General features: G+C 42.1%; 1 protein-coding gene across 1 annotated transcript in view; it reads right to left on the reverse strand.

The window, feature by feature from the left end:
- The window catches only part of ANK3 (ankyrin 3), a gene marked incomplete at its 5' end in the record, with an annotated part of 329,024 nt that extends 303,676 nt beyond the window's left edge, over nt 1–25,348 (reverse strand). The window contains 1 exon segment of the mRNA XM_082673732.1: nt 25,235–25,348. Within this exon segment, the coding sequence (XP_082529858.1) occupies nt 25,235–25,348 (114 nt within the window).
- Between the last annotated feature and the right edge of the window lie 371 nt (nt 25,349–25,719).

Consider the following 25,719-nt stretch of genomic DNA (forward strand, 5'->3'; position numbering starts at 1 on the left):
ACACATATTTTAAAGAAAACAATAACAACAAAAACAATGAAATCTAAACAGAGATGTTTCCTACATTCCCAAAGGATGAGAGACAATATCCTAACAGGTGCTATTTTGTGGCTCTGTTTCTCTGAGAAATAACCAAATAACCAAAAATCACCACACATTTGAGTGTGAACTAGAAGATGTGTAATAGACTTGTAGGTGTGAAAAAACATAGACTTTAAAATCTAAGAGAGTAAGGCACTGACCACTATTTCCCAGCATCTTGCACAGAGCCTGACAAACAGGTGCTAAAATATTTGTTGAAAAAAAGGGGAAAATAGAAGGAAAGGAGAGAAGAGGAAAATGGAAAACTTCCCACGTGAAGAAAATGTTCTTTATAAAGGACTTAGTTTTTTCAAGTCACAGAAATATCATTCAGTATAAGATATACATAAGTTGCAAAATGGTATTAATGAAATCAAAACCAACAGTGGATACATTCTTATGAAGCAGGTTATGGATGAACATGTTTTGAAGATCACTCTCAAATTCCGTTCTCAATTCTATTAATCAAAACCTGATAGATAATATCTATCATCATTTCCACTGAATGATTCTCAAGCAATCTCTAAAACAACAAAGGGCAATCTGCTCTGAGAGGGGAAGATCGAATTATATTATATCGAATGAGGTTACAAGTATTTCTCACTTGTCAGAAGCATTTCTCTCTTGGTTGCCTAATGTTGAAGAAATACATCCTGGTGCCTGATAATGAGAAACTTATCTATAAGATTCTCAAACAAGATATAATCTGAAGTATGTTCTTTACTGGGACAATAAGAAAGCATCAGAGATTTATTTAGCCCTTCCAAATGTCATGCTAAGGTTATGCCGACCATTTTAGGAAATTTTCCCAACCATCCCCTCAAGACAGAGATTACTGCTGTCTTCATTTTATTGATGAGCAGACAGACTTTGTGAGGTTAAGGAACAAATCCAAGTCCACACAGTTAGCTAAAGCAACGGAGACAGGAGTACCACACAGAGAACCTGGGAATCTGACTACAGAGCTGACTTCTCATCACCGTGATCAACTACAATGGTGTCAGTGAGAGTGACAGTGATAATAATAATTGGTAATAATACTACTAATAAATTACCATACACAACAGTCGCTGGAGCAACTTCATGCATACTTAATCTTTTTTTCTTTGCGGTACGCGGGCCTCTCACCGCTGTGGCCTCTGCCGTTGCGGAGCACAGGCTCCGGACGCGCAGGCTCAGCGGCCATGGCTCACGGGCCCAGCTGCTCCGCGGCATGTGGGATCTTCCCGGGCCGGGGCATGAACCCGTGTCCCCTGCATCGGCAGGCGGACTCTCAACCACTGTGCCACCAGGGAAGCCCCATACTTAATCTTTGTAAGATATATCAAATCTCAGTTGTCCCTCTGCTGCCAAGGGCAAGATACTTCTTTTTTAGGACTAAAGTATTAAATCACTCTACTTGAAAATTCTTGATCAAAAACGAACTGTTCTGCCTCCCTTTTAACCTTGGTGCTATTGACCTTGCCAGGAGAGGAAACACTTTTAACATCTCCTCCAGGCCTCTAGGATACTATCTAGACAGGGGTAGACCTTTCTTCACTGCTCTTCCTGCGGTTACAAGCCTGAAGTTGTCCCACGCCTGAAGCGGCCGCTCTGGCAGACGCAGAGAGTAGGTACTAGATTCTTCAGTTCTTTGGTGCCAGACAGAAAATGAACAGCTATGCTAACTGCACTGTGAGTGCACACTTCAGAGATATTATCTCGGTTTTCTAATATTATAAAGTATGTGGAAACAACAAACTAGATGTGTTCGTTCACTTGGCTTAAACAAATTCTGGGAACTGCTATTCATAGCAGGTTATGCCATGGTCCTAACTTGGCCTTGTTTATCCTATCTGAAATATCAAAAATCGGTACCTTCTGAGTTTCTGTATTTCTAGTTCCTTGATCAGGGTATTCGCTATTTAAAAATAGACCTCAGCTTTAATGTTTTATGTTGATACCAACTCAATCTCTACATGTTTATGGCATGTCACAGTAATCTTAGAACCGCATGAACTGGCCTTCCTAGTTACTTCTGAACGGAAAGACAGGGATTAACATAAAAAGTAAAAACGAACAACTGCAGGAGACGTGAGTTATGTGAGCAGGCAACCTGTCAACGAGAAATGCAAATGGCTAGCAAACCCATGGAACAATACTGATTTGCACTAATAATGAAGTATTACAAACTGAAACAACGATGACATGAACAATGTTCAACTATGGAGCCGGCAAAGGATAAAAAGTTAACACTCAATGTAGTGAGGTCAACACATGGCAGAAGAGTATACTGGTTTAACTGGTATAGAAAACAATCTGATGGCTTGCTTTATCACCGAGCATAAAACTCTCCCTGAATCTCCAGTTTTAGTCCCACGTAGGAGATAAACACACAGACACACACACACACACAATATTTACATTTTAAATTTGAGCTCAAATACCACTCCTGTGTCTCAAGGCTTAAACTATTCTCAAGAGAAACACTGGAGCCTAAGGATGCCTGGCCCAGGACGCCCATATTCAGAAGAGAACATTTTATGCTCTCACATGTTGAAAGGAGGAAAGAAGGAAGGAGGGAGGGAGGGAGGGAGAAAATCATTCAGGATTCAAAGTAACCTGGTAGCTAATGGACCTTGAGCTAGTAAAAGAACTTCTTGAGTATGAGAATATCCTTTTCACAGAGTTACAAGGATCAAATGTGATAATGGAGGTGAAAGTCCTTTGTCAATAACAAGTCAATACACATGTTTTGAGATTCCTAAACTTTGATTTTTCACAGCTTCTCTGTTCAGTGTCCTTAGAAGTCCCTCTCAAAGCACTGCAGTACCCTATCACTTCAGCCAGTGGGCAAACCTCCTCTGACATGTTTTTTATTCTTACTAAATTTCCATGATTGTACCAGTTACATTTAATTTTACTCTCTGGGATAAGGATACCCGCAAACCCAAACCCCACCTTGGCCAATGCTATTCCAGCAGAGTAACATTAAAATGTTCTATTGCATGTAAGTTACCCAAGGCAGAATGCCCATGAACATGAAGTCTTCAGGGAGAGACAAACCAGCACGAGAGTCTTGGACTCACGAGAGAGGTCTATTATTTAGAGAGATGGCACAGAGCACCTTACGTAACCATTCCTACCAAAGCGGAGCTTGGCGTGACACCTGACAGAGGCTTGCTCCTAAAGAGTGTATTTAAAATTTTCATCAGACCGCCTTTATAAAAAATTGAAACAGAATATTCTCCAAGTGAGGGAACAGTTTGCTAAAAAGAAGATTAAAATTTACAATTACCTTTTGAACCACCTTTTCAGGACTCTCTGCTTTCTAGGCCTGAAGTGTCAAGCAAGTGTTTGGCTTTGAAATTAGCAAGAGTAATAGTGAACTTTCCCGGTAGCCCAAGAAGGAGGTTTTCACTTTGCTCGGCTTTTAATAAGGGCAAGTTCCCATTATCAGAAGCCTTTGTCCTTCAGGCAATGGCAAAAAATGTGCTAAAATGACCGTGCGCGCTTCACTTCTGGACTAAGCATTAGTACACTGTGTCAAAATGCCTTTCGTTTTCCTTCTCAAGGTGATTAGGCTGGTGACGTGATGAAAGCAGAAGTACAGCAGAACTGCCAAGCCGGGAGTCCATTCATTTCCCTCTGCTGCACTGCAGATTCTTTTCGACCCAACTCCCATGTCCTCAGTGACACCCTTTGAAACGGATGCAGTAATCCAAAGGGCAGATGAGGAGAGCCACTGCTTCCATAAATTAAATATTATAATTCTGTTGGTCTCCAATATTAAAATGTTTCAGTCCTGGGTGTTTTAGAGAGAAGGGGTTATTTCAGAGGGTGGGAGCCTGCTGTGAGTGCAGATGGACATTTTATTGCTTGTCTAATGCTTGTCTATTTTAATAAAGAGAATTACAATGGCAGTGCAATTTCATTCTATATGCCATGGGTTGCAATACTGAAGGAAAAGTAGCCCTCCATCCTGGAATCTTTTCTCTCTCTGCGTTGTTCAGTCTATTCTAACCCTGTCCCTGAAATTTATTTATCAAGAAGAGCACATTAGCTAAAAGGAGAGAAAAGAAAATCTCTAGGGGAAATATGGAACGCTCTCTCTCTCTCTCTCCCCCCATTCCCGTACCCCAGGGGAGAGAACAGAAGTACTCTTTGTCTGGTCACTATGAGAACCAAATGATAAAGCCTCACCTTTGAAGCAATGGTACATACTCATGGAGAAGAAATAGATGTGAAGAATATTTTACTTATTCTCCTATTACCCCACAGAGGCTGAGAGGATACCAGGCAAACACTGCTTCTCTACATTTGGGGGGCGTTAACTGAGCTTGTCAGCTTCATCCATGACATTTACCGATCATTCGTACTAAATTCCCACTGATGGATCATTTATCCCACCCCACACAAGGGTGTACACACCACACAAGGTTAAGGTGACAACCACAAAGCATTGCTGGCAATCTTTACCAGACTGGGAATTAAAACAGAGCCAGATTTTAAAATGCAATGAGAAATAAAATGCCTTGAAATCTTTTTGACAGTCTGGAAATGGACCTGTTCCTCTTCTAGTAACAACTGAACACTTAGGATGCTTGCATGTGTTTTAGAAGCAATCCATTGAAATTCTATATAGCTAAGTTTTTGATCCTTATTCTTGGTCAATGCATGTACTTTTGGATGATTCCCTAAGGGGGAAGTATTCCTTAAAAAGAAAACATAATTTTAAAGATCCTTCTTTGATCTTTGATCAGCAATGGTCCTGGAAATCCTAACACTGGCTGCTTCAAGTGGATGAGGGATGCTGACTGGGAAATGGCACAGAGGAACTTTCAGAGGCGATGAAATGTAACACCTTGTTGGATGAATGGCTTAAACAACTATGCATTTGTCAAAACTGAGTAAATATATATTTAGCATCACTGCATTTGACTAAAGTGAATTATAACTTGATTTAAAAAAATTCTCCTGGAAACATTAAAAAACAATAAGATTCTATGCACAGAGTTCCTTTCAGAATTTTCCAGACATACAATTGCAAGGCAAATCAGAAAGAACGCCTTTTGCTGTAAGTTCACAGAAAAGACGAGGCATTCCTAGTGCCACACGTCTCTGCGTTGGTGCCACAATTTACTAAGACATTACCATGAACGGTTTGCTGTTATGATGAAAGTAAATATTGCTGAGAATGCAATTAAAAGTGTTACATTAAATTGCAAGTTCAAGCTAGAATTCTGGGCTAGGCATTCCTGCCACATTCCCCATTACGACATGAGGGACCTTGGGACTCCCCAGCCATATCTGAAGTAAATTTCCCAGCTGTGGTCTAGAGCACAAAACACTGAGGCTAGGAAGGCCTCTCTTCATAAACTGTGTGCCTCATTTATGATAATTGGATAGTGAACCTCAAAGACAGATACATCAAGACACAATTATCCTAATATAAAAGGACTCCTTTAAATTGTCAAGGGCCAACATGTATTTTGCAACATTCTATCCAGGGGAACTTCCTGTTTAACATAACTATCTATTACATTGAGCCATAGATATCTGTTTTATCTTTAAAAAAACAAACTGTGCACTGTTTTCTCTAGTATTATCTGTGTTGACTCTCAACTAAGCTAAACTCAGATTAGATGTCTGTTCATTTCTGCTAGAACTAATAACTGCAAATACTGATATGCAGTTGTCAAGCTAATGAATTTAAAAATACAGATATACAAACAGACACAAACACAACCACACAAGAATTAGGAAAAAATTAATCTCATGAATTTGGGGGGTAATGACATTCCTTATGGGTATTTGGGCTTTAATACTCAAGCAACATTTTTCATCAGAATGCTATGTACATTTCCCAGAAGTGGTTTATAAAAGGTCAGCCGAGCACACTTGATTTTTTTTTTTTTTTGCAGAAGTCTTTAAAATGCAGCTTCAAACTTGAACTATTCTTTCAGTAAAAGTAGCACATTTCAGAAAAGTGAAATCTAGTGCATGTTACTAGAATCAGTTTGGCAAACTTTCAGAGCGCTTTTATTTTTCAAGTGAGATCAAGCCCATTTTTGTTAATGAAGGTATTTGTTGGAAAAAACTGTTCTATTAAATTGTTTTTCAGGATATTTTCTTTTTCATTTCTCTAAACTTCTGAAAATTAAACATTTAAAGATGGTTTGTGAAAGAAATGGATTGATCATGTAGTTTATTGTGGGCGATTTTCTTCGATTTTTCTACTTCTTTTTAAAAAATCACTATAAATACATTGTTCGCAAAATGGAAGGATACATTAAAGCGTGTCACGGTTATAAAGAGTTGATTGTGAATATAACAAATGCTTACAGTATATGGCTGGACACGAATATAACATCACAGTTCTCACCATGAGGGTTGTCACAATCTAAAGTTAGGAAGCCTTTTCACTAGCATTTCTAAATTCATCATGTCCAATGAATAACAGCCTAGACCAAAAGCAATGGCTTCAACATGTCTCAAAATAATTCAGTAATTATTCTCTAGGTTTCTAATTGATCAGCTGAGTGGATTTCTCTGCTCTCAGGTGGTCCAAGTACAGAACTTCAATATCTCTGAGCTAATACTGAAAACCCAAGTTAAAAGTCACCATACAATAACATTTTTTACTTTGCAAAAATAGTAACGGTTGACAGGAGTAAGGGAAAGCAGGAAGATGGGAGGGGGCACATCCTGCATAAATGTAAGCCAAACCCTCCGCATTCCCACACAGCCTGTGGGAATCTTAGTTCCCCGACCAGGGGATTGAACCCGGGCCCTCAGCAGTGAAAGCGCAGAGTCCTAACCACTGCGCCACCAGGAAAGTCCCTGCATGCCTATCTTAATACAAGGTGTACCAGCCTCTCAGATGCCCCATCTGACATCTCTAACTCATCCTTCTTGGCTCCTTTCTTTTCCACCCCAATTAAGCCATCACGCCCAATCCATCCTACTTCTGAGAGTCTTTCTAGCTGTGTTCTCTCTACGTCATCTGCCCACACTTCTGTCTTCAGGAGCCACTTCAACGGCTGCACCTCTCTGCCCTCTGTCCTGAGAGACCTGCCCCTTCCTACGACCTCCATTCACTTTATACATTTTCTATATCAACTAGGAGACTATTTCAAGTCTTTTAAACTTGTCTCCTTTACGAAACTACGAGTTCCCAAAGAACTGCAAGCACGTCTTGTTTCTCTTTGTATTCCCAAGGCATGTATGTTGAACTGAAATGTTTCTGAATCAAAACAATATGTATATTTCACAGTCACTGGACCATAACAAATTACTTCAGAATTTTATTCTTTTTATGCCCTTATTAGTGGCTAATTTTTCTGTCAGAATAATTCCACATGGCTTAGTTTCTAAGGAATCAGTTCATAAAAGTTAGTCTCTAAGAAGCCAAGTGTTTACCTATTAAATTGGTTAATCTGAAATATATGAAAAATCAACCTTTGATAAAGTTTACCACATTACACAGTTTGTTCCTCTCTGGTATCCAACTGATAAATGAAGTATTTCCATCTGTTCTAGTGCATTCTAGTAAATGTTTTTACGATAAAGAAGATAAGAAAAAACAAAATGGAAGGGCAGAAGCCAAGCAGGAAAAAGGAGAGAAAGAACCATGCAGGACATATGGTTGGTACTTAATAATCACTTAGAAAATCATTACTAAGTATGAGGGATAAAGTAATGGGAGATATTACAATGGCAGATACAGAGGATAAAGTATTAGAAGGAACAAAGCTTTTCCATCTTTATAAATCTATTTTTAGGTACTGTTTATAAGTGTTCCAACGTATTCACCAGTCAGCCAAACGTATACACTGCATTTCAGTGCCAACCAGAAGGCCAAACTGAAAGTTAAGAAGGAAGGATAAAATCCATATGCAAAACGGAAACAAAGTTCCCATGAAAAGGGACTGAACAAGCTCTCAACTGTCTTCTCCCTAAAACGACTGTGACCTTGGCCCCTTTTACAAATTAGTGGCAACAGCTGAGGCTGTGCTATATCAACGTCCACATGCCAACTACTATGTCAATTCAGGGTACCACATGATTCCTAAGTGGGGATCCTTAGGATTCCTTGATGAATTAATGCACCTAATTCCTAAATGGGGAATTAACGGTTCTTGCAACCGTCTCATGAGCGACGGCTAAAGGAACAAAGAACACGGAGCTTGGAGGGAAGAAGCAACATGGGCACACCACTCTCTCCGTCTCTGTAAAGAGCTGGCATATGGGTGGACATAACAGGGTGCTAGATTTAGTCTCAAAATGAGAGTATATTCTAACATTTAGAACCGTCCGGAAACAGTGTGGGCTACGTTTAGAGGCAGGATGCTTGGACTCACAGGCAATTCACACACTGAGACTGACAGGCAATTCGTAGACTGTGTCGAGGAGAGGCAAGCTCTGCAGAGGGCAGCTCGGCGACCTCAGAGGCTCCTCTCACCTCTAACGTTGCACAGCTCTAGACACTCTGCGGGGACTTTCCACACTACTGTGCCCTTCAAGACCCATGTATTTGCCCTTGACCTAAGTCCTATAGGTTCAAATTTAGATTTCCACAGTAGCTCTTCATTGAATTGAAATGAAATGAAATTACTCCTTCTAATGAAGTGAAGTGATTGAATCATATATTTTAATCTACAGTCCAAAAGAGTCACTTCTAATCCATTATATATGATTTGAGTGATTGGTATGAAAATGGAGGCACGATAAATGAATTTTTAAGCTCAGTACTTCAACTTGCTGTAAACAGTCCCGTTTGTTACCTTAATCATGTAAATCATAGGACAATGTGAATCTCCCACACGTGTAACATTTATGGCGATCCACAGCGGCCCCCATCTAAACATTTCCTAAAAAAGCAATGGTAGCTTCCCTCTGACTAGGATGTGAAACTCTAAACCAGAGTTAAATTGAAAAGTAGTCAAGTTCTTTCTTTCTGTGTCAATGCCCCATTACATGGTGGAAAGTGGCAACCGGGCCAGGGCTTCTCCAGGGATGAGACTGCTGGCAGGTTGGGGTGTCCTTCCCTGGGCTCAGGTGGGCGGGGGAGGAGACAGCTTTGGCAAGTCAGAGTTGGGAACGCTCCGAACAAGAAGGTGAGTTCAATACACGATCCAGGGAGTTAAAGAGGCAGAGGGAGAAAAGCCAAGCACACGCGATTGGGTCCTAGATGAGACGCTGTATGATGAAAGCACGAGTTGTTTCCCCAAGCTCAATTTTATGTACTTTCCTATACTTGCTCTGGCGTACATAGCATGTGGAATGGTCCACTGTGCTTAGACAATCAGGAGATGGCAGAAAATTCAGGAAGAAATAATGCCCACTGAAGACACCGGAAATGAAAAAATGGGAACGTGACTCCAGAGGAGAAAGTGACGTCATAATTATAGATGGAAGGCAAGACCCTCAGAGGAAGCAAGGCTGAGAGGGTTTTAGAGACAGGGGGCACCGAGGACCTCCCCCTTGCTCTACTATTAGACCCCCACCCCCTCCCCAGCCACGTTCTATCAATTCTAATACACCCTTGGGGAGACGGGCAGGGCTGTCCCAATTTCAGCACTGAAAGTCCTACACGCTCGGGAACCCCTCGGTCCTGGACAAAACAGGCTGGTTGGTCACACTATCCCAAGGTGAAATGTGACATGGCCTCTTCTCTGGCCAGTTAAGAGCCACGGGCCTAAGAACTTTCGACTGAAGGCTGGAGGAAGGGCACAGAGCCCTGGGCAGAGAGCTGTGTGGTCACTGCTATTTATTCATTTAACAGGACAAGGCCAAGGGGGCCTGGGGAGGACGTGCTATCCATCAGTAATGGTCTGGATCCAAGGAATTTGTAGTCCAGCAGGGGCGTGAGAGAACGCTGGGAGCTGGGAAGGCCTCCCCATAGCACTGTGCCACGGGCCTCAATATGAAATGCAAGGAAAGGGCTTCCATGGTGGCGCAGTGGTTGAGAGTCCGCCTGCCGATGCAGGGAACATGGGTTCGTGCCCCAGTCCGGGAGGATCCCACATGCCGCGGAGCGGCTGGGCCCGTGAGCCATGGCCGCTGAGCCTGCGCGTCCGGAGCCTGTGCTCCGCAAGGGGAGGGGCCACAACAGTGAGAGGCCCACGTACTGCTAAAAAAAAAAAAAAAAAATTTTTTAAATGCAAGGAAAAAGCAGCTGAAGTTGCAAACTTATGGGCCTTGCCAAGATTCAAAATCAAGACTCGTAACTTTTCATCGAGAGGTATTCATTTACGAAAGACTGTAATTTCATGGAGAGTATCTTAGGTTCCCTAAGAGGTACAAAGAGTTGTAATAGTTAAGAGGAAAGAGACGACTTCCAGCTGGTGAACCAGTGTCCCAGGAAGAAGGTGGGTTTGGAGATGAGCCCTGGCACTTGGAAGGGGAAGGGGGGAAGGAGATAGTGCAGGCAGAGCGACATGAAGATCCGTGGTGGGAAATAGGAACATGCTCTGGGGAGCGGGAAAGAGAGTCATTCCAGCTAGAACTAGGCTTAACTAGTGGATCTGTGGAAAATGACGTTGCAGATGCTGGCTCTGGTTTGAGAACGGAGGGCCCTGAATGTGATGCTAAGGAACCACCAGAAATAAGAAGAACCGAAAATGAGATCACTGTGGTTTCAGGAAAAGACGAAGCTGCACTGTCCTTTGTGCCATTTTTCATAATAACAAAAATTGAAATGAACTCAATATAGTAAAAAAAGAGATCAGTTGGATACGATGTGGTACATCCATTAAGTAGGATACTATACAGAGCCACTGAAAGCTTACAGAAATATATTTATTGACATGAACATACGTTCATATTGTATTGTTCAGTGAGAAAAAAATGAGGTCACAAAATAGGAGATACCGCTATTGCCTCATTTCTATTAATTCTGGGGAAAAAGGGCAAGAGAAGGAAAGGAAGAAAAGGGAAAGAAAGAGGAAAGAAGACACTAAGTATATCCACGCATAGAAAAAGACTGGGAAGACATATTTCAAAAAGGTCCCAGTAATGCGCTCAGGGTGATCTTGGCCTCCCTGTGTGGAATGTCGTGTTTACAATGGACAGCAATGATTTACACGGTAAGAATAACTAAAGGACTCAGAGAACATCCTAGGAGATGACAAGTAATACAGCAGGGGGTAAAAGTGGCACAACAGGCATTAAATACTGTCAAAGGCTCTCAAACAAGTCTTCTGTTATTGGACAGTAATATTTAGCAAGACACCCTGTCTGTCCGTGGTTTGCCTACATCTCTTTCTTTGTCCCTGGGAAACGTGTATCAGAGACAGGCTCTGACACACTTAGAGGAGAGTCGCTAAAACTGAACTTGCACTGGCTGCTTTCCTCCAGGTGGATTTCACTCCGGGAGCCAAGGAGCAGCTACCAGTGCGAGACCTTTAACGGGAGGGCAAAGGTAAACCCACGAAGGCCGACCCAGGGAAAAGGACTGGGTTCTCACTCAGCCTGGCAAGTCTACCAAGCAGACGGAGACACCTGCGTTGGATGTTGGGTGCCCCGTGCTGAGTGATCTTGGGAAAGCCCTGCGCCTCCCAAGGACCCCAGTGTCCCACACCACCTTCACTGACCACCTTCAATGCTCTAGCCACAAACCACATTTCTTCCTAATGGAAACTAATGAAATCTGGCTCCGGGTTTAACTGTCCTCTGTGGAATCTGTCTACCTATGGAATGAATATATATATATATATGAAATGTATACGTATAGAGAGAATATATAATATAGATGTAAATATAAAATTATTATTACAGGGCTTCCCTGGTGGCGCAGTGGTTGAGAGTCCACCTGCCGATGCAGGGGACACGGGTTCGTGCCCCGGTCCGGGAAGATCCCACATGCCGCGGAGCGGCTGGGCCCGTGAGCCATGGCCGCTGAGCCTGCACGTCCGGAGCCTGTGCTCCGCAATGGGAGAGGCCACAAGAGTGAGAGGCCCGCGTACAGCAAAAAAAAAAAAAAAAAAAATTATTATTACATTTTATATAAATATCTATTTTTTCTCTACATACACATATACTCTTTACTTTTTACCCCCTGCTTTATAATTAACTTCAGCAAACTTAAGTTCCCCATTTTAACTGACAACTCTCACTAAATATGCCTAGGCTAGAACAAGACTCTCATTTCTTCCAAGTGGACCAGGGAAAGAGGAAAGGAGTGGGGAAGTGGGAGGAATTAACATTCGTTGAATCACTGCTCTGTGCCAGATACTTCATGATCACTTTAATTTTGTCTTCATAACCTCTCTTTGCACTAGGTGTTATTAAGGAAGAGGGCACGGAGGCTCAGAGAGGTTAAGTCGCCACCTTGAGACTACTCAGCAAAGAAGTGACAGTGGTGACATTCAAATCCAAGCCTGTGTGACTCCACAGCTCACAACCAGACCATTCGCTCTTTCCACAGAAAATCAGTTTTCCTATTATTTCAGAGATCCCCAACAGCACTTAAAAAAAAAAAAAAAAAAGAGGCTGGATTAAGCACTATAGGCAGACACAGCACAGATCGTATTAATCATTTAGGTTCCACTAAAGCTGAAATGAAGCTCTAGGAAAGCAGGTCAAAGCCCAGAATGCCGAATGCACCTAAGAACACTCTCCCTTCCTGACACTGCAAACCAAATCCTAACTAATCCACCAGAAAATAAAAAGGTCATGCTCCTCAAAGGCCAAATGGATGGCTACATAATTATTTTAATCTTATCCCACAGAGAATCCACTAAAACGTGTTATGTAAAATCAAATGACAACCAGCCAGTGAAGACAAGGCTCCTCCATGGAAAGCTCGGAAAAAGACCAGGATCTGGACCCACATGCAGGGGAACAAGAGAAAGCCCGGCTGTCCTAACCACACCAAACGTCTGCAGAGAATCTCCGCCAGGGCTCACGTTAACCAGGTCATAACACAGTCACCAGGGAAAATACCTATTTTCAAGGTATTCATGGTCACCCTCAAAGATCCCATTTCAGCTAAGACAAGGCACAATCAAAACCTTCTGAAACGAACCACAGACTGGAAATGAGAAGGAGGATGGTGATCACTAATGAAGACAAGCGAATATGTGCATTTCACATGCCTGAATTACCAGTATGAATGCATTAATTCCATTTGGAATGAATGTGGATGGAATCAATGTGCATAACGAAACCATTTATTTTTAGATGGCAAAGAACGACGCCAGCGAAGAGGCCTAGGAAAGCGAGGTTCATTAACAATGGCCATTCTTCAAAGGGAAGAAATTAACTGCATTCAGCATTTTTTTTTTTTTTGCGTTGCGCGGGCCTCTCACTGCTGTGGCCTCTCCTGTTGCGGAGCACAGGCTCCGGATGTGCAGGCTCAGCGGCCATGGCTCACGGGGCCCAACCGCTCCGCGGCACGTGGGATCTTCCCGGACCGGGGCACAAACCCGTGCCCTCCGCATCGGCAGGCGGACCCTCAACCACTGTGCCACCAGGGAAGCCCTGTATTCAGCATTTTTAAACATCAGTATGGTTATCCTCCTGTTACTTTAGGGCGGGCAGATATGTTCTGAGTGTTGACGGAGCTAAGTAAATATACTCAGGATGTTGCTGGATTAGGCGGCCGTGACCGAGCCGCTTGCACACAGGGACAGCAGGTCTTCACAGGAGAGGGAGGGAGCAGTGGGCAGTGTGGGGTTCAGTGACCTCAGAACCTTCCAGCACATCCTCTCTCCTTCACCTCTCAGCAGCCAGGTAGCAGGAATGTAGCCGGGAATTATGAGACTGGACATGTTGAGGATTTACTAAGAGAAAACAAAATGCACTGTTCAAGGTCATGGCTTGGACAAATGCTGCTTCCCTGGACTATTGGAAATCCATGGTGCGAATGTCAGTTATGATCTTTTTGTACCTGATTCAAAATTGCTGTGCTTTGCAATAATACTTAAAGTCCCCGTGTAACACTGGAAGGTAAAAACATAGAGCTTAAGTCATGCATCATTATTTAAAAAGCACTTCTTATCTAGTACTTACCACATAAAACAAACGAATGATAACATTGGCGACAGGGAGGCATAAAAATGATTTAGAAACTGATTAGAAAGTAAAATAACGAAAAATGAAAGTAAAAGACTTCTCCAAATGCGAGAAGGTTATATGACTGGTGAATAATCTGTAGGCAGAACAGTGAACTAGGGGTGGGGGAAGGCCTTCGAGTCTGACAGCCATGGTTCAGGTTCTGCCTCTCCTTTTTGCTCTCTGTTACTCATAAATTCAATGTCTGAGCCTCATTCCCTGATCTGCAAAATGAGAATAAAGCCACCTAACTCAGAGGGTTCATGTAAGTAGTAACAGAGATAACAGCCTTTGGCACCTACCAATTAGTTTACTGTAAACGGAACCTAACTTTTTATTTTATACTGGAGTATAGCCGATTAACAATGTTGTGATAGTTTCAGTTGCACAGCAAAGTGACTCAGCCATACCTATACATGTATCCGTTCTCCCCCAAACTCCCCTCCCATCCACGCTGCCACAAAACATTGAGCAGAGTTCCCTGTGCTATACCGCAGGACCTTGTTGGAACCTAACTTTTGCTAGTGAGTTTCCTGTTGATTCACTCTGAGGCTCGCTAGTAAAGCCTAAAATCATCTATTCTAACTAATACAATTTTTGGAGACTCCGATTTTTACCAACTCCCCTCCCCAAATTAAATTTTTTACCCATTGTTCTTATTGTCAAGGACAAAAAGGAGTATCACGTCATAAGGCCTAAGAGACCTTTTCTCTCCTGATGATGACAAAAGAATCTGGCAAAGCAATGGTGACTCAAATTCTAACATTTTGTCTATGTCATCAGCTGAAGTAGATTTTTGATGTTGGTGTTAATTTCTTACCATCCTACAAACCGTATTTTAATTTTTAATCTCTGAAATTTCATCTGTTTTGAGGCCCCGAGTGGGTTATTTAAAGCCAGCTTCTTCCACAGTTTTCTTATTAAAAAAATGATAAGCATGAGATGGAAGGCATCAGCAAACACGTGGGAATATACTCATTTCAAAACCCAAGAAATTAGCCAACACAAAATGATTTCACTGCTTATCTTGGAAAATACCAACATTTGGGAATTCATTATATTTACATTACTTTATTGTACCATTAGCACGATTATGATTTTGTTAAGGTAGGATGCATTTCAAGTCAATGTGTGAAGTGAAAGTGGCTTGAAGTTATGTAAATTGATTTATCACATTCAATATTACCAGCCTCCCATGCTCCATGCCCCATTTTGTACTTTTCTTTTGGTGGGGGAAGAGATAAATCACAAGAAGCATCCTATTAGGAATTTTCTAGGGGGCAGAAACCCCAGCAAGGCATCCCATAGCCCAGGAAAGACTGATTTCGGTATTCCGGGAAAATTGTGATCAGGCTGATCTGGGTTTGAACTCGAGCTTTATACTTGCCAATTGTGCAAGCCTGGGCTTGCTGAAACTTTCAGAGTGTAACTCCCCTAATACAGAGAATGAGGATAATACCACCCATGCATGAGGATTCAATACGATACTCAAAGCACTTGATAGACTGCCCGGCCCACGGTAGTTCCTCAGTGAATTATAGCTCGATAAATGAAAGGGTAAATTATATTCCATATACTTTTGCTGTTCAGTATCTCACTATACAGTCCTCTTCAAAAAGTGAAAAAAAATCACATAGAGTCTTTAATAAAAATGTCTTAGGAGAGAAGTCCAGGTTTCAGGTCCGGTTTTTCTATTTGGTTTAGGGTGAAGGAGAGAGTTTAAACACACAGGTAATTCTTAGTGGCAGATACTGAACTGGGCCAATCTGGTCCGAGGCAGGGTAACATGCTGTGTCTGACTGAAAATGGTAGAGGCCCTTCCCGGTGGCAGTGTGCGAAAGCAGGGAGAAGAGAATGTGCTGGAAAAGGAAGACAGTCCACAGGCCGCTTTGGGTTCTGAAACCAGGTATAAAAGGTGATGGCTTTATACTGGCCAGATTATCCACTCTTCCTTCGGTCCCCAGCTATCCTGCAACTCTCTTTAATGGCCATGCTCCCTAGAAGGGGTGATCATTTACTTGGTAATGAAATACAGTATATGTATCTTATAGACATATTGTACAGGTAACGTTTTGTTTCTTCTCATTAATTATAATGTATAAACTCTCCAGTGGAGATTGTTTCATTCAGCCCAATTAAGTACTTTCCCTCTATAAATATTTCAACCTTCATGCCCAAATCTGCAAAATAAAGTTCATTTGCTAAAAGAATTATCTGATACCTCTATCTGTACATATGGTTCTTAAGCTTTCTTTAATATCTACCTAGGCTATCATTTAACTACTGAGAGAAGCTAATTAATAATAGTGTTAATGAATGGAAAATGTATTTAACATATGAGTCTTTGGGAGGATTTCTCAAAATGACAGATGTCAACTCCCTGAGGGCTACAGAAAAGTTTGCAAAGAGCTGAACTGCAGGACTCAAATGACTGTTTGAGGATACAAGTCTATGAGTAAAATTTCATTCATCAAATAATTTGAGTACTTCCTGGGTGTAAAGCTTCTTCAAAACATTCCCCTTTTTTTTTTCTCAGTTCCTCTGCCCGCTTCTTGGCTACAGGCACTTGATTACATTTGAGAGCCCACACTATAAGGGAAGCTAGGAGACCTTGTAAGGGCTCCCTTTATGCCAGGAACTTGGCAAAACGCCTTTATGGTATTTCTACTCTTAATGATACGTATGCAAGTAAAGGATTAATAGCCCCATTTGACCAAGGTAGAAACTGAAGCCCAAAGAAATTTAGTTTAAGGCCACACAGCTAATCAGAAGTGGCTGCCATGTGAACTCACATCTAGCCCCAAAGTGCATTCTTTCCGGAACCATGAACTGTAGTACTTCGCCCTCTCCCCACATCTTTCTCCTTATTGCTTGCCTGCTTTATTTGTTTTTAATCCTCTACTAAACAAAATTGACCATTTACCTCTTCCACTGTCTAGAGTTCTTACAAAATTATCTTTCATTAGGATAAAAGAATGCTGTTTATATTAACATCACAAGGGTCTTGGGCATCTACATGTAAATTATAAATGTTTCCATGTCACTGACTTCCAGTCACTAGAAAATCTTGGGCTTCTTTCCATCCAACCCTCTCTAGCCAACCCCTCTCTCCCAGTCCTTTTCCACGCAATCCGCATATCCTTCTCATATGGTGATGGTGCGAGTTGCCTTTTGTTCTGCCTAAAGGCAAGCCCCAGAGCTGGCAGATATGAACATTAGTCTCTACCCATTCTCATGGGCTTCATCTAAATTCAAACGGAACTGGTGACATGATCCTCATTAGTGGAAGGCCACCTAAGACTGAGAAATAATTCACTGGAACCAACTAAATCTAAATTGAAATCTACACGTTTTATAGGCAGCTCCTATATTTGGCAATGATGGACTTTTCTAGTTCATGACACCACTTTGGGTCCAGGAAAGCATAATCTTGAGTGAATGGGATAAGCGCCAGAAAAATGTGATTTATATGTAAAAGATTCAAGCTTGATTTCCATTGCTTTGCTTTCAACTCTTCTGCTTTTCATTTGTACCAACTAGAAACAACAATTTGGGTAAAATTAGAGCAGACTTGCTTGTTTCCAAATGCTACCTTTCTATAGAAATATCTCTAGAATAAAGTTTGGATTATGTAACTGACAGTGTAACACTGTATTTAGACATTCTCTTTCAATATTTAACCTATATATTAGTCAAGAGGTATAAGCTAATGATTCTTTTTATTTCCAGTGACTGCATTTCCCTTAAAAATTCTTTCAAATGTAGAATTACACTAACTTAAGTGTAATGGTTTACACAACATTTAGACTTTGCAGTTAAATTTAAATGATTAATTTATAAAAATCCCAATTACTAAATAACTTTTAACATTTCAAAGGTGATAACTCTTCTCTTGACATAAGAATTCACCATAGATGTCTATTAATAAGAACCTCCCTTAAAATAATCTCTTCTGTAGAGGTTCTGATGGCCCAAGCAAGGGACTTACAACCACAGAGACCCTGGGCTTAAGCCCAGCTATTTCTGTAACTGAGGCAAGTTACATAACAAACTTAAGCTTAGGCTAATACCTCTGTACATGTGGATAACATTATGGAATAGTATTGACATAAATTCAGATAAGATGAGGAATGCAAGAGGCACTCAGCACATTGGAGGCCCACTAAAAAAATACTCATTTTCTACTTCAGTCCTTCATCCCGACCTGTGTAGAGTAATACAAGCAGAATCCCAAAGAGAGCAAGCAGATGGACCTACAGCTTCCATCCTTTATCTTACCAGTTCCCCGTACAGGGACAGGCACAATGGACGTGCACAATACATTTGTATTAAATGAACAGATGCAGGTAAAATGTGATATGATTGATGCAAACTTTTCTTATAACTGTAAAGAACTTAAAACACTGCCAAATCCTCATTTTCCTCAAGCATACCTATGAAAAGGTAACACTTTTCCACATTGAAATTCAATAAAACACACATACACACACAATAATATACCATCATGCCAAAGGAAAATTAAAAGACAGAAAAGATCAAGGGCCTGGAGGGTGAGGGAGAAACAGTTCAATCGCTGCAGTATGTCGGCGACAAAACTAACAAAAAGAACTTTAAAATAACATATTTGGACATTAATAAATGTAGAATTTATCCCTAACGTGATCCTGTACTGGTTATAAAGGTAATTGATCAAGAGCAAGCCAGTGTCTTAAGTCTTGGGCTTTATTGGGGAGGAGTATTATATACATTTATTTTGTAGTACTAGGTTATAAGCAATCATTTCGAAGCCATAATTAATCACATTATGATACACTGCTATAAAATCATTCCTGATCTATGTTCAGCATAAAGGTATGAGTTATTCTGGCTCTAATCTAATAGCATTAAGTTTTTTTGTTTTTTTTTTAACGAACAGATGACTTTACTGAGGAAAAAAATTGTACCGTGATGCTAACAGAGTACAGAGAACCAGTCGGCTGACAAGTCTTACTGAACTGCCTCCCGACGCCTAAATCTCTGGCAGACCAAAGGACAAAGGTTTACAGCCTTGCCTATGAGAGAGCTAAGCCTTCTTCCACCCATCCCTTTCCAAATGGGGAAGAGTGAAGACAGGGCAGCAGCCCGATGTGCTCCTATAGGGAGCTTACCTGCCCCGCTTCAGTGAGCTGACTTGTTGGCACAATCCTTCCTGAAGCCTCAGGTTGGAAACAGTCCATTCATTCTTCCGTTTATGTGTCTGTTCATTATGAACAGACACAACAACTACCACTCTACGACTCTTACTTTGTGCCAAGCGCTGTTCCAATACTAATTCACTGACATCTTATTACAGCCCTGTGGCTAAGTACATACTATTATTGTTTTCATTTTGCAGGTGAAGAGACCAAGGTTAAATAAATCCCCCAAGAACACAGCAGCTAAGTGAGAGCACCAGCACCTGAACTCAGTCTGACCCTACAGTCCATGTTCCGAAGCATGATACTGCCTCTCACCCACGCACCCGTCCTGCCAGCCACCCAGCCACCTTCCTCCCTCCCTCCCTTCCCTTCCCCCCACCCCTCACTGAACCACCTACTCTGCAAGCCTCAGTTTGGTAGTAGGTGAGTACGATACCACCTCTGCCCTCAAGGAGCTCAGAGTTTCCTGGGTAGGACACACATGTAAACACACAATTACAGTGCAGAGTGTCAAGTATGTTGAGAGAGAAACCGGGCTCCCTAGATGTCTGGAGTCTATGGACTCAGCAAAGCAGGAAACAGACTAGGTTCCCTTTGTCCATACAATCCTCTTCCCCAAAGTCCAGGTGCTGCAGTAAATACCTCACCTCGCCTGGCATCTCACATCGTGGGTGCCACAGGTACCTAGGTAACCAGGCACGGGAGAGCCTGTAAAACGTCAGGAAGCGCCAAGCTTCTGTGGCAAGAGATCACACTCAGGAGTTCAGCTCTCCCGAAATCTGTTCTCAAATCCTTCAGTTGCTTTAACTCTTAAAGAGACTGAGAGAGTTTCATTACAATCAACCCAGACTGACAGATTCCAAAGTCCTAGGACCCAAGTTGAAGTCTAGGCCCTCCAGTTACTAACCATATGACCTCAGGCAAGTTACTTAGTCTCTTTACGCCGTGGTTTTAGCTATGAAAAATGGGGATGAAAAGAATACCTGCCTCATAGAAAAGTTGTGAGAAAAAAATAGGATGATCCATGGGACTCGCTCTGCACACTGCCTGGTATACAGCTGGCGCCTAAGACACTGTTATGTTTTTACAGCAACATGTCTTTGAGGATTTGATATCCTGGTGTTGGTAATTTTTCACTTTATTTTTCAAAATTAAAAAAAAAGAAATTCATAAGGTAGAACATTAAAATCTATTTCAGAGGGTAAGAAAAAGAGACTTACTATGATACTAGATTACTTAGAGATATAAAGCCTGTTAGTCAAAGTTCCAGATATTTAGAGAATAGCTTATCTTTTAGAAGATTCTCTGACTCAAGCCCACTTTGATGTGGAGCTGTGAAATATTAACTACATACACTGTACAGTGTATGGAGAGTTAGGCTACCGAAATTGCCATCTCACTTCTACCATGAATTAGTGTGGAGACTTTGAGGAACAGCTTAAAGGCTCATGCCTCAGTTTTCTCATCTGTAAAATGGGGATAATAGAAATACTTTCTTCGCAGGGTTGTTGTGAAGATTAAATGAGCCTCCACCTAAAAAAGCAATTTAATAACACCCTACCTGGTGCATTTTTTAAGAGGTCAAGAAATGTCCTGGGAGAAAAGAAATGAATCTGGGAAATTTAATTCTTCATCTTCCGCTTCAAGCCAGAAACTTGGCAGTTACCCTAGAATCCGATCTCTCCCTCTCACATCCTACACACAACCCACTGCCAAGTTCTACTGAGTCTTCCTCTAAATATCTCTCGTACGCAACACCCGCTTCTCCATTGGCATCATCTCTGCCCTGGTTCAGACCCTCAGCATCTCTCATGCCTGCATCACCATCGGTGCTTCCTGACGGCTTTCCCAGCTGCTGTCTACAACACTGATGCTTGAGGGATGGTTCTAAACTCAGAAAATTCTTCGGTCTCCTCTCCCTACCGTCACCACCAAAGGTGATTTAAGTCCATCTCTCCTTTAAGCAGGTTAATTTCCAATCCCGTAAGATGGCAAACAAAGACTTTCGTGATCTGGCCCCTGACTACTTCTCCAGCCATTTTTCCTGCCATATACTCATGTCCCCTTTTCTCCAAAATATCGTTCGTTTCTCACACACCTGAATGTTCTCTCATACTTGAACAGCTGTGAGCCTGGGATTCCTGTCCTTCTGCTTGTCTATCTCGCTCACTCCTCCTCCAAGGTTCAGCTCTGCTGAGAACCTTCTGTGAGCCCAATCGAGTTGAACTGGGGGTCTTACTGTGGCTCCTTATCTGTAGGGTATTTAATGGTGCTCTTCTCTTCCTCCCCGCTCTGCAGGGAGCTACCATACCGTTGCCACTCTGCCTTGTTTAGCTTTGTCTCCAATGGGGAATGCAATGCCTGATGCCAGAAATCCCTCAATAAATATTTACTGAACGAATGCACGAATGCAGAAATGAAGCCGTGAAACAGTCACTCCTGCTTTGCCACTGAACAGCTGTATGAGTTTGACACCAATATCAGAAAGGATATTAATCACAGAATTAACTGCTACTTTATCCTGGTATATTCCTGTGTCAGTCATACAGAGAGAGAAGGGAATTCCATAACTGTTTCTTTTTTTTAGTATAAATTTTCATGGGTCACCTCAAAGTTGTTGTGGTTTTTTTTTTGACAGGATGTATTAAGTACATACAAGCCTACCTAAAAAATACTGAATAAATAAAGGTCGATTCTCCTAATACTCCTCAATATTGAAATGTATGTTACAGCTCATGTAGAGAGAGGGCAAACCATGTAGGTAATATGGCACCCAAAGCCAACAGCAACAAGGAAAATATGGGGCAGAAGAGCGTTTGTGAGTCTAACCCTTGTGGGTTCATGGTGGCTTGGACCCTCTACTGACCACCACCTGTGCGCCAGGGACCTGCTGGGTGCAGGAGATACAGAGTTCCTCCCTGCAAGTTGCTTAGTGAGGGCATAGATCCAATACGGACCCGCCCAAAGGTGCTGTCTACCTCTGTCATGCCTCCCACTTGCTGCCAAACTAAGTCCCTCAGGAGAGAAGGAGGATGAAGGGGAACATATATCAGGGAAGGGCAGTGGGAAGTGTCGGTAAGGAAGTTTTACACTAGACACGCATTGAAACTTTTTTTTCTGCTTAAAGTCAGAAAACTTGATGATAAATGATTAAGGGTTCATCTATCTAGACGAATTTCCTTTCAACCAACAGGAAGATTTTCTTTTTCTTGACACGAAAGTTGTGATGCCAAGAAGAAAATATATCATTATTAAAATTCAACTAATTATAAATTTCTAGAAGTTTCCTACTTTTTGACAGCTAATCACTTATTCATGGTTCTCAATATTCAAAATATCCAAATGTGCAACTCACTGGGTTTAAAAACACTGATGAAACCTGAATCCTATGTTCATTTGACACGTGTATTATGATTTGATTATAATGCTTAGTAACGTCCCGTACTGTAGGATTCTGTGTCACAGAGATATAATCAAGAAACGTTCACCTTCGGCTTGCTCAAACCTGAACTGCAGGGGTACCATGAGTCAAATTCCTTATTTTATAAACTAGATACTCTTGAAGTTTTTCTTCTGTGTTTGGTGATTTTATGAGAGTGCTCACTCTTCCCTTATGTAATTAAAAGATCCTAGAGGATATTTCTGCATATAAGGAAGAGCAGTGATTCCCATAGCAACCCACAACGTATTTAAAAGCAGCTTTTCCGATTGACATGGGGCTGACAACATGCAACAAAGTAGCCCAGAAGCCTGAATTCGGATTTTAGGAAAAGGTAGGAAAAAGAAACTCAAAGTTGAAACAATTCACTCTGGAGAGAATAAGTGTTACATATGCTATGTCACGGAAGGAGATCTAGATTGTGTCTTCAAAGTCGTTTAATCTTAACTTTGCAAATTAGAAGCAGTCCATGCGATCATCTGACTAGGAATACTAAACCTTCTGTAATACAGGTACCTTTGATAGGGAATATACACACTACATTGTGTTATGAATTAACAAGCGCAACAGCAATGCAAGTGTTATCCACCAGCCCCTTTCTGGATCTCCTCTGTGAGTGCCCCGAGAACAAAACGTTTAAATCTGCCTGCACGTTGACAATAGCGATATTGATATTTCTCCATGTTCCCTTCTGGTTGCTAAGAGATTTACATTGCACAGACTCTGTTGTACTCATAACAAAGCATTTTGGTCCACAAAGCATTTGCTTCAGCTCAGTGACCCCAGAAACTCCCTTTGCCTCACCCCTCCCCTCTTTTGCTTCCAAGTCAAATAGGGGACGAGGCACAAGCAACAGACCTGTCACTGCTCCCACAGGAAACTGCTATCCATAAGCCTGGCTTGGCTAATAACTCTTAAGTACACTGTCGACATCAATGATGAAACTGTATCTTTATACAGATGTATGTTCCTGGCCTCGTGTTTCTCAGAAGCTAGCTTACCATGGAGTTGGGGTGGGGGGGGGAGGAGATGTGCAGAGAGGGGTCAAAACTACAGTGACCAACCCACAGACAAACCTAACTTCAGTAAAATTAGACCAGAACCTAGCAAACCACGGCGATCTCACAACAGCTCTGCTGTGCGAGGCGTTGAAATACACTTGCGGAGAATTTCCTCACTTAAGCTTGTACTTCCATGAAAACACGTTCAAGAAGTTTATTTACAAGAACCCTGAAGCAGGAACCATCTATATTTAACATCTTGCAGCAGAACCACTGCAGCCCTCCAAACTCAGTCTCAGAAAGTCTGCCAGGTAACAAAAGGCAGAGGGGCGTCTTCTCTAGATCCACACTTGGAACAAAATGGCAAAGGCACCGAAAATATTCATGCTCACTCCTGAGAAAAGGGGCATGTGGCGGATGAAATCTGCATGTCGTTTGCAAAGCACAGGCATCACTGCTCAAAGCAAACGAAGATGATCTTTCCTTTGGGAACTCTCACAAAGAGACATAAAAATGCTTTATGACCTATTCAGGTCACAGAGTTTTAGTCAATTTTTATTAATTGTCAAGGAAGAAAAGTGCTTTGGGGCCTCACTCCCCCGGTCGCTTTCTAGGAGTCATATTTAAGGGCACAACCACCAAACAGTAAGCACTCCCAGGCTGTAATAAAACACAACTGACCTAGAATAGTCCTCCTATTTGCTCCCTTGCATTGGAACATCAGTAGAGGAGGATCGATGCCCATGCTTTGATCTAAAGCAATCAGTGTTGAAGGCTGCAAGTCCCTGCCCTGTCACGGGAATTCCTGCCTTCAGGATAATCGCTCTCAGCCAGCAGAGAAAGACCAGCCTCTCTGGGTTTCGCTGCACTTAACAAAAGAAAGTTATTTCCATCAGTTTATGACCATTGCACAATCTACCTAAAAGTACCTTATAGAAACGAGAGGTAGAAGGAGAGAAGAAACAAACAAACCAAAAAAAAAAAAAACAAAGCAGGAAGTGACTTTTCTGCCACATCTTTAAGGTCACAGATCCGCCTGAGAAATGCACACGTGACACACTTCTAGCACAAAAGCTCCTTTTCCACGAGACAGAACTGTAAGAAGTAAAAAGGCTGGTTCTCCAGCCTCTCCCTCAATCCTAAGCCACCGCAGTGCATTCCACCTTGACCAGGCTGGAAAGAAACTCCTTTTAACTCCCTTGCAACTCCTTTCTGTGTCATGGAAGCGTGCCCGTGCCTGTGTAAAGTGCAAGGCTTCCGCATGAGCACTGCAATCATCCCCACACAGGAGAAAATCTTCCCTTGTCTTGCCCACCCTACACCGGTTGTCCGCCATAGGGTTTCTATCATCTGTTCCCGACTTACACACCCAACTTACACACCCAATTTACACTCCACACAGCATGTAAAAATAGCCCCGAATGCTTCTAACGGATGCCAAGAGGAGATTAAAACAAAAAGGATCCAGGCAAGATCTAGGCGCTGGCATACATAGCTACCTTTCTCTTCCGATCCCGGGACCGTTTGCGGTGTTTCCTTTTTTTCTCAGTCTCTTCTTCAGCATTGATTTCTAAATCCCTGTTTTTCTTTAATTGTGAGGCTGCATGAGCCATAATGCATTGAAAAAGATCCTCTCAAGCACGCAGGGCTTCCTGGTAGAAGGTGATATCTTCAGGCACCTTTAATCAGGCTTCCAGCAGCATTTCAATCAGTGGAGAGAAACCTTGGACCCGAAGCAGGAAGCCATTCAAAATGCCAAGATGCTGGGGAAGCTGAAGCCTTAAAAACCCCAACGGCGGTCTCCAGACTTAATCCTACACCTCCCTCTACCTGAACCTTTACACAAGAGTGCAGCCATCGTAATGCATTTAGCGTAGTGAAAAAGACAGCTGGGACAGAGGAAGCTGTATTATGGCTGTATCCCCTGCCACCAGCTGGAAGTGTCTAAGTGATTCCTCGGAAGGGGGAATGCTGCAAAGGAGGC

The sequence above is a fragment of the Grampus griseus genome (genome assembly GCF_964374135.1).
Source record: "Grampus griseus genome assembly, chromosome: 16".
Taxonomy (NCBI): domain Eukaryota; kingdom Metazoa; phylum Chordata; class Mammalia; order Artiodactyla; family Delphinidae; genus Grampus; species Grampus griseus.